Source organism: Octodon degus, unplaced genomic scaffold, assembly GCF_000260255.1.
Source record: "Octodon degus isolate 3935 unplaced genomic scaffold, OctDeg1.0 scaffold00104, whole genome shotgun sequence".
Taxonomy (NCBI): Eukaryota; Metazoa; Chordata; class Mammalia; order Rodentia; family Octodontidae; genus Octodon; species Octodon degus.
Genome location: NW_004524680.1, coordinates 7,443,836 through 7,454,220, shown reverse-complemented (window position 1 = coordinate 7,454,220; position 10,385 = coordinate 7,443,836). Strand labels below are relative to the sequence as shown.

Genomic DNA, 10,385 nt, shown 5'->3' with positions numbered 1-10,385 from the left:
CCTCAATAAAATCCTAGCAAATAGAATACAGCAAATCATCAAGAAGATCACACACCATGACCAGGTAGGATTCATCCCAGGGTTGCAAGATGGTTCAATATTCAAAAATCTATAAATGTAATACACTATATCAATAGAGCAAAAACTAAAAACCACATGATCATCTCCATCGATGCAGAAAAGGCTTTTGACAAAGTCCAACACTCATTCAAGTTCAAAGTCCTACAGAAAATTGGAACAGATGGCCTCTACTTCAATCTGGTAACACCCATTTATGAAAACCCAATGGCTAACATAATCATAAATGAGGAAAAACTGAAGTCTTTTACTCTTAGATCTGGTACAAGACAAGGATGTCCTCTATCACCACTCCTATTCAATATAGTTTTGGAATCATTAGGTATGCCATTAGACAAGAGAAAGAAATAAAAGGAATAAGAATAGGCAAAGAAGAAGTTAAATTATCTTTATCTGCAGATGACATGATACTTTACTTGGAAGACCCAAAAAATCTCCACCAAGAAGCTACTAGAATTAAGACAGAAATTCAGTAGCAAAGCAGGTTATAAAGTCAATACCCAAAAGTCAATAGCATTCCTCTACACAGACAACAAACATAATGAGAGGAAAATTATAGAAATAATACCTTTTACAATAGCACCGAGGAAAATGAAATACTTTGGAATTTATCTAAATAAAGAAGTCAAAGATCTTTTCAAAGAAATTATAGTACTCTTAAAAAAGAGATCGTAGAGGATTTCAGAAAATAGAAAGATATTCCATACTCCTGGATAGGAAAAACCAACATTGTGAAGATGGCCATACTCCCAAAATTGCTGTCCAGATTTAATGCAATCCCTATCAGACTATGACCAACATACCTGACAGAGCTAGAGAAATGATTCCGAAAATTTATTTGGAACCAGAAAAGACCTAGAATAGCAAAGGCAATCCTGAGCAATAAAGACAAGGCAGGAGGCATTACAATTCCTGACTTGAAATTAGACTACAAGCCTACCGTGATAAAATTAGCATGGTAATGCCAACAAAATAGACCCGAGGATCAATGGAATAGATTAGAAGATGCTGAAACCCCTAAAACACACTCAGCTGCCTTATCTTTGACAAAGGTGCCAAACATACTCACTGGAAGAAAGATAGCCTCTTTAACAAATGGTGCTGGAAAAACTGGATCTCTACCTGCCGAAAACTCAAACTTGATCCAGGTCTATCACCATGCACTAAGCTAAAATCAAAAGGGATTAAAGATCTAAACATTAAAGCAGAGACACTGAATCTCCTGGAAGAGAAAGTAGGAGGAACTCTTGAAGATATTAGGGTAGGCAAAGAGTTCATGAACAGAAATCAAATCGCACGGGAAACAGTTGAAAGAAATAACAACTGGGACCTGCTCTTATTGAGAAGTTTTTTCACATCAAAAGAAATTACCAACAAAGTGAAAAGACAACCCACAAATTTGGAAAAAATCATGTCAAACAAGTACTCAGACAAAGGTCTGCTCTCTAGAATTTATAAAGTACTAAAAAACACTAGGGCCCCAAAATTTAAAGACACAGTCCAGAAATGGGCATCTGAGATGAACGCACACTTCTCAGAGGATGAAATTAAAGAAGTGAATAAATACATGAAAAAATGTTCCACATCACTAGCCATTCATGAAATGCAAATTAAAACTACATTGAGGTATCATCTCACCCCAGGAAGAATGTCTATCTTAAAGAAATCAAGGAACAACAAATGTTGGAGAGGCTGTGGGGAATAAGGAACCCTTCTCCACTGCTGGTGGGCATGTAGATTGGTGCAACCCTTATGGAAATCAGTATGGACACTCCTTAGAAAAGTTGGACTGGAAATCCTATTTAAACCAGCTATTTCTCTACTGGGAATTTTCCCACCGGATCTAAAAACATATCATAGGGATATATGTGTGCCTAGGTTTATAGCAGCACGATTTGTGATAGCCAAATCTTGGAAAACAACAAGATGCCCATCACCTGAAGAATAGTTGAAAAGATGTGGTATTTTTACACTATGGAGCTATAAAGAATGATAAACTCGAAGCCTTTATATTAAGTGGATGCTACTTGAAGATATACTCATAAGTGAAATAAACCAGACAAACATGTGTAAATATCGTATAGTTTCCCTAGTATAAAACTCAAAAGAAGAAATACAAATAGAAAGGTATAATACAGCTAAAAGGAAAGCAGGAACTCGAGGACTCACTAATTAAGAGAGGGAATGGCGAAGTGCTAGCAAACATGACATTGACAAGCCATACAGTTATATGTAGAAGATGGGCAAGGCAATGATCCTGAGAATCTCCAGATTTTTGAATCTAGCAGTTAACTGGAAAAATTCTCACCCTGACTAACTATATATTCAGACACCTGTGAACTAAGCAACTACACTGAAGATGGCAATTTGTAATAGAAGGTTCATGCTTGCAGTGCCTGTCATTCTGGTCTTCTGAATATGGGCTGCTTGTCATGACATGCCAGTTGCTGCTGTGCTGTCTCTTGGGTAGATGACTATCCAAAAAGAAGCAGGTAGTGAATGAAGGCAGGAGACAGGAAAAGGAATGTTGTGGGACTGTCCTGCTACAAGGTTGTATATGGTTAGATTTCTGGACTTATATGTAAACATAAGAATTACATAATTCTCAGTGTTTGTAGATAGGATATCATGTCTGCATCTTGTACAGCAACTAACCACTGGGAGGAATGTATGCAACGTGTTAATTATTGAAACTTTCCTACCAATTTAATTTGAGACTGTCTCATTGATATTTGTTTATCAATAAAATTATGGGAAAAAAATTTTAAAGGAATTATGTAATTCTTTATGCCTATTTTTAAAATATATTTTAATTTTTTAGATATTTTTTCATCATATTCTGTAGGGACTTAAAGTTCAACATATCAATACTTGATGAAAAATACCTGTTCCATGTTATGCTTAAGATGTTTGATATTCAGGTAGATAGTGAGGTTAAGCTTAACAGCCTAGGTTGTATGATAATAACAATAAGCTTGTGTTCTGGAGGGTTAACAACCTAAGTTTGCAGACCAAAATTAGAGAAAAAGCAGGGCTGCAAGGAAAGCCAACATTTTGGCCCTAGCCTTCTAAGGTCACTTAAGACTCAGGACAAATGAGAACTGTACTGTAATGTCATGTAACTCAGTAGGGTCCCAAATTTTCTGATCAAGGAGATTATGGGGCCAAAGAGGAAAATGATCGATGATGTAGTGTGTGCCTAAGGAGAGTCACATGGAGAGAAAACATTCTCTCAGGCTTTCACAGAGAGCACATTGGCCAAGCAATGGCCGTGACTCATCCACATGGCTGACACTGACAAAGGTTCTACAATCTGAGGTACAGGATCTCAGGATAAATCTTGAGGGGATTTCACTGACCTTATCAAACACAAAAGCTACAACTCTTGTTGCATAGGTCCTGCTTTACCTTGGTCTTAACCATCCAGCAGGCAAATATAAAAACGAAGTATAAGAAGTAAAGCCATGCTGTTATGTTGAGCTGTAGAGGACTCAGGTCAACAATTTCTGACATTATCACTCAAGTGGAAGACCCAATACTATTATGGGCTACTGGTCTTTTAGAATATTTTGCTGAGTTTACACACCTATAATATTCAAATAACTGAACTTAACAAAACAAAAGGGGATACAGATGAATGTCCATTTTGTATCTGTGTATTCAAAGTGGTTAGGATAGATATATAGTTGCATTATCTTAATGAATAGAGAGATATGTTCTAATAGTGATTGTAAATAGGATATCATGTCCGCATCTTGTACAGCAATTAACTACTAGGAAGAATGTATGCAATGTGTTAATTATTGAAACTGTCCTACCAATTTGGTTTGAAACTGTCTCATTCCTATTTGTTTCTCAATAAAATTATGGAAAAAAAGCTGAAAATAGCTTTAGTGAAAGACAAGAAGAGGTGAAATGAAAAAAATTTCTATGTACCGATCAAAATAGAGGTCAAGAAGAATATGTAATGGGAAATACTAATATAAAAAGCAAATAAAATTCAGTCAAGAAAAAAAAATGTTCAAAAGGCCATTCATATTCACCAACAGATGAATGGATAAAGAAAATGTGTTATTTTTACAAAATGGAGTATTACTCAGTCATAAGGAAAGACAAATCTGAATCATTTGTAGGAAAATGGATGCACCTTGATATAAATCAGACACACAAATGGAAATACCACCTCACTACTTATGAAGAAGCACAAAGTATACATAAGGAGTAAAGCAAGATCCAGACAGTAGGAAGTTGGGAGATGGAGCCTCTCCCACTCGGAAGGGGATCAGAACCAAAGGGAAGGCAGAAAGTGGGGACGGAAAGGAAAGTTTTTTAAAAATAATTGCATGTTATATACATTACGAATTCCCCACAAGGAATGTAAGCATCATGTAATAATAAGAAAGCTAAAACTGGGGAAAAGAACAAAGCAGGCACGGCGCTGCAAGGAAGCCCTACCTGGGCAGAGACGTGCTGATCTGCAGTCGGGGCAATGCTGGAATGACTTCCACCGTGGAGCCACTGGTTTTTATTCCCTGAAGATTATCCAGCAAACAGTCACTGAAGACACCGAAGACCGTGGTACGGTAGCCTGAAACACAGGGCAAGAAAAGCTGGCAGGGCTTCGCATGGCATACCATAGCCTCAGGGGTAAAAAGAGCATGGGCTTTCCTTTACAGCAAATGTGGCCTGTGCCTGCTTTTGCCCCACTCCTCCCTCCTCCACCCCAAAGACCTCCAGCTCTTCATGCAGAATGGAGCCGATGATGTGACCCAGTTCACGAGGCTAATGATATGCACACTGAGTGTGAGGAGCCCTGTGAACACCGTAAATCAGCACAATTTAGTAATCAGTATCTTTTCTCTTTACTAATTTGCTTTTCAGACTTATCCTCATGTCTAAAATGAGAATGACAGTTAATATTCCTTCCTAGGACATAATGTAACTTAATGAGTATTTGAAAAATGCCTCAAAATCTTTTGAGAAAGTTCAAGAGCCAATTATTGTTATTATCACTGCTGCAAGATACGGCAAATCTGAGGTATGTGTAAAAGTACTATAATTTAAGATTGGTAAATCTTCTGTTAAATAGTCTATTTGTTAGATAAGCACTGTAAATTGTTTAAGCAAAGCTTTAAAATGGCTTTTGAAATTTCACAAAATAATTATTATAAACAACATTCACTGTGTGACAAAATTAAACAATACCCAATGGCTAGATGCTTAGGGCTACAACTTTTCCATGTTCTTATTGTACTGTTTGAAGAGAACTGCTCCCCCCATGACCCTCTGCGATAAATCACACCTCCCCTCACTGGGCTTGAGGCTGTTCTCCCAGCAGCCACATCCCCTCATTTCTAAAGGGATTCTTTCCCTGGAAAACATCTGCTTCCCTGAAGGACCCCTCTGCCACTAGGCCCCTTACACTCGGTTCCTGTGGAACCTGATATGGTGTGGGTGTATCTATTGAGCAGTCATCATTTTATAATTCTTAATAAAAATTAATGAGTTTTCATTGCTTTCAATAACTGCACCTACTCCGCAGTCTGATAACAAAAGCTGCTGCTGCTCATGAGAGCATCTGCCAACACAGCCAGCCCTCAGCCTCATCCGTGAGGCACAGCAGCCCTGAGAATGGCCAGCCAGCCCTGAAGATGGGCAGCCGGGATGCACACCTCTTGGCGACGTGCCAGCACCCGTCCTGCTGCTCCGGACCCACACTTCAGGTGCATCATTCCTTCTCTGTCTGCTCCACTCCATTGTTGTCACAGATACAACCCTGCCTTTGTCACTGCCACTGCCACCTGGCAGCCTAAGAGGCTGCTGAGGCCAAAGAGGCTGCCCAACCACCGACACTTGCCCTATTACAACCCTGCAGCAGCCCTGCCCCACCTTCCCTCCAGCCCAGTCACTACTGCTCCCTGCCCCCACCACCTACTTGACCACTCCCAGAGTCCAAATATACAAATGATGGTCTCTCCTACCCGCAGACTCAGCACATTGTTCTCTCTGCCTGGAAGGCCCATCTTTTTGGTACTAGAGACTGAGCACAGGGCCTTCACACTGCTCTGCATCCCCCAACCTGTTGTGTTGTGTTGTGTTGTGTTGAGTTTTGCTTTGTTTTGTTGAAGCAGGGTCTTGCTAAATTGCCCCAGCAGGGGTCAAACTTGGAATCTTCTTGCCTCAGCCTCCCAGAACACTGGGAGTATAGGTATGTACCATCACACCAGGCTCTTGAAGTCCTTTTACATATACCCCCTTTCCCCATTGCCCATCTCATTCAATGGGATAATTCCCAGTGGGCTTTAAAAACTCAGGGTCTATGACAGGCCCTTGGCAATCCCTCTCCCTCTAGTTTTCATGCTCCCTATGCCGGACTCCATCTCCACTATGCTCAATTCAACATATCTGCCCTCTTACCAACATATCTGCTGGTCCCAACACAGAACACATTTCTCAGCCAACAAATACTACAGACCTACTATGTGTGAGGCTACACACTATATACTGCCAAGCATGACAAGCAAGGCCACTTTAGCAAAGTCCTGCAAGGATACAAGCACAGGGGACATGGAGAAGGAAGGCATCCAGAGCACAAGGAGAACACCGCACAGGGCCCAGGGAGCGTCAAGGAGCTGAGGAAGGACCTGCCCTGGGCACCTGAGGCAGGACAAAGCACTAAGTAGGACAGCCTGGTGAAGGCTTGGGCAGTGGAAGCACTTCTGGGGCCAAAAGGACCTGTGAGAGTCGAGTGGGAAAGGGCAAGGAGGGGGCCCCAGAGTGTGGGTCCAACAGGGCCATGGACACTGTAGGCACATGAAGGCACCAGCACTTCTGGTGAAGAAACAGCTAGAAAAGACCACAGGAGGACAGCTCTATTAGCAAAGGAGGCAGGAACAGAAGCTGCAAGACAAGAAGTGGCCATGCAAAGGGAAAGAAGTGGCCATTCTCAGTAAGTGTTGAGGAGTCAATATAGTGGTCACAGAGGCTGACAGACAGGTGCTAAGGATGACTCTTAAGAATCCCGAACCACTGGCTTGAAGTGATACCTTCACTGATACAGTGGTTTCTGGAAGCAGAGCCACATTGGGGAGCAGAAGCAGTGTGTTCCAGTTTGCTATGTGGTATGGCAAGTGCTCACAGGACATCTGAGAGCATGGCTGGATATGAGAGTCCAGAAAGGCAACCTGGCCCTCAGAATCATCAGCATGCCAGGACAGGCAGAACACCCTCAGGGGTCACCTGAGGTAGGTCATTGAGCAGGAAGATGAAGGGAGGGAAAGAAGGAGAGAAGGAAGAGAACCAGGTGGGGAAGGACAGGGAGAGGTGAGGGGAAGCACAAGGACAGAAAGGAGAGGAGCCCAAAAAGAAGGCCCTGCAGAAGAGTAACCAAAAGGAAGGGCCAGAGAGGCAGCAGACAGAACACCCAGCAAGGCAGAACACCACAAAAGGGTGAGTATATAGCTCAGTGGTAAAATGCTTGCCAACATGCACCACCAAAAGGAGGGAAAAAGGAATCCCAGGGGTGTGTCTACCAAACCAAAAGAGAGAGCTCCCCAGTGAAGAAAGGTGGCTGCTGCACAGTGTGGTTAGAAATAAATTGAAAGTAGTCCCTGGATTTAGCCAGGAAAGCACTACAAAGGACCCCAGAGACTGGAATTCTGGTGAAGTGATAGGGCAGGCTAGATCCAGGACGTCGAATGCTCAGATCCAGTGTGGAGGTGCAGCCTCTGTGAACACACAGCTCTCTGACAAAGTTGGCAAACAGCCTATCACAGCTAAGGGAAACCATAGTATTAGGAAGGGCCTAAGTGCACTTTGGAGAGCTCAGCAGTGTGTGAACATGTCCTGGAGGGAGACTGGCAGAGGAGGGAGAGGGAACGTAAGGGGCCAGAGCACAGAACACATACCTCCTCCCACTGAGGAGCACAGCAGGTGTGTTCGCTTCCAGAGACCACAGACTCAAAACCTGGTTTTTTCCATGTCATAGCCCAAAGAAATGCAATCTTTTTCATTACTTTGGGGTTTTTTTTCCTCTCCTCCCCTCTCCTCTCTTCCCCCTCCCCTCCCCTCCCCTCCTCTCCTTTCCTGTCCTCTCCCCTCCCCTCCTCTCCCCTCCCTCCCCTCCTCTCTCTCTCTCTCTCTCTCCCCCCCACCCACCTCCCTCTCCCTCTCCCTCTCCCTTTCTTTCTGATGCTGGGGCTGGAACCTATGGCCGCACACATGCTAGGCAAATACAACCTCTTTATTATCTTTTAATTGATTAACAAAAAAAAAAAAAAAAAAAAAGACAAGCTCAGCTTCAGGCCTTAATGAGGAAATACTAGCGTTCAGCAGTCCTTTGTAAGCAGAAATCAAAAAGGAACCCTCCTTACCATTCACAGTGATGGTTCCAGTGGTCTGTGGGACCCCAACAAGTGTCACTGGGTACAGACCAGATTCTGCCGGCAGTGACAGTGCTGCAGGGAGAGCCTCAAACTCCACTCCACTGGTGAGAAGCCCCTAGAGCACGCAAAGAGAAACATAAGCAGGCTCAGCCCCATCCCATTATGAAGGGCCAGTTTCAAATGAGCCCCAAGACATTCGCCACAAGCAAGTCCAGAGCTGTGGGAACAGAAAGACTAAAACTTTAAAAAAAAAAAACCACAAAGGACCTTAGAGATGAACTGTTGAATGTTTTCCTGGACAAGACAGCACTGTAGGCATTCAGTTGATAGATAATTTCATCTGATGTTCTGTTGTGTGACATTTGTTTTGTTGTACTGTGTTGTTTTAGCAAACAGACATGAAAACTCAATGAAAAAATATTTTATTTATTAATATAAAGAAAAACAATATGAAAATATATGACCAGCTAATATTCCTCCAGTGTGTCTATGAATTATCAATTTATTTCACCATGTATGAGGCACTCAGCTTCCCAGTGAACAAGACTCTCTGGCCATGACAGGCAACAGTGAAGAGGCGTCACCTCCTGGTATTTCCCAACATTGTACAAGTGCTCCTACCCAGTGCAACAGGACAAGAAAAAGCAGAACAAACATACAATCAAGTATTTTCTAAATAAATAAGTAAAGCTATGAATACAAAAAGCCCTATGGAATCCACATTGAAACATGAACTAATGAGTACATTTAACAAACTGGCAGGGGCCAGGGAGACGGCTCGGTAGAATAAGTGTTTGCCTGGCAAGCACCAAGGGCCTGAGTTCAATCCCTGGTTCTCCAAAAAAAAATAAAAAATAAAAAAACAACTGACAAAGTCAGAAGGAGAAAAGAAGCAAAGATATGTCTATAGTCTATCAGCAAGTGACTGGAAAATAAAATGTTTTTTTTAAAATACCATTAACAAAAGAGTTCAGACCATCAACAAACCTGGAAAAGATCCAAAGAATGTTATACAAGATTTTACAAAATAATGCTGAGATAAATTTTAAACAGAAATTCAATTCAACAGAAAAGAAATCTTGGACTTGCTTATGTGGGCTTGTTTCCTGCAGTACAACGGTCAAAGCAACCTGAACCTATTTGGGGTACATTAAAGCACTAAGCCCACAAAGCATGGTCTTTAAGAGGTGTGATCAAGCACCATCCAAGAGAAAGGCAGGCTTGTACAAATACCACAGCTGCAAAACCTGATTTGCTGAATCAGGCTCTGTGTGACTATGGTTCTTCCCCAAATTCAAAATAACCATCAAAGGAAAACTCTTTGAGGAACATGGAGGCAGTCATGACAGCACAACTAAAGATTCTGATGAAAGAGGACTCCCACAGCTGCTTCAAACAGTGGCAAGAATGATGGGATAAAGTTAGGAGAGTATTTCAAAGGAGGTAATGGCAATGTGTCTTTTACTATAAAGGATTTTTTTTAATTTAGACATTCATGGTACTTTTTGATCATACTGCATACAAATGAATGTACAAATGCTGTGAACTATGTTCTCACACTGGAGCAAAGGACACACATATAGCAAGAAGAAAGGCAGGAAACAACCCTAGGAAATGGACTGCAAGTGGCAGCATCAGTACGAACTCAGGATGTAGAAGTAAGTCTGTGCAAGGGCCGGCCAGATACCTCAGTGGATTAAAGCACCTGCTTAGGCAGGTGCAGAAGTGGGGGGTTCGATCCCCAGCTTGCCATGCTGGTCCAACCTCTGGGGTGCATTGAGATAGTGATTCAGACTGGGTGTGTTGGCCCGCACTTGTAATCCCAGCACTTGGGAGGCTGAAAAACAGGAAGAATCACTACAAGTTCGATCTGTGTAGTGAGACCCTGCAGATCCTGTACTAAATAAATTAAAAAAAAAAAAA

At 42.0% G+C, this 10,385-nt stretch overlaps 1 protein-coding gene across 5 annotated transcripts in view; it reads right to left on the bottom strand.

Annotated features, from left to right (window-relative positions):
* Window positions 1-10,385, bottom strand: part of Trappc9 (trafficking protein particle complex 9) — an 847,990-nt gene that overhangs the window by 612,002 nt on the left and 225,603 nt on the right. For all 5 annotated transcript variants that reach the window (XM_023723940.1, XM_023723939.1, XM_023723941.1 and 2 more), the window contains 2 exons: window positions 8,451-8,577; window positions 4,534-4,666 (listed from right to left, as the gene is read on the bottom strand). In XM_023723940.1, the coding sequence (XP_023579708.1) occupies window positions 4,534-4,666; window positions 8,451-8,577 (260 nt within the window). The remainder of the gene's footprint in view (window positions 1-4,533; window positions 4,667-8,450; window positions 8,578-10,385) is intronic.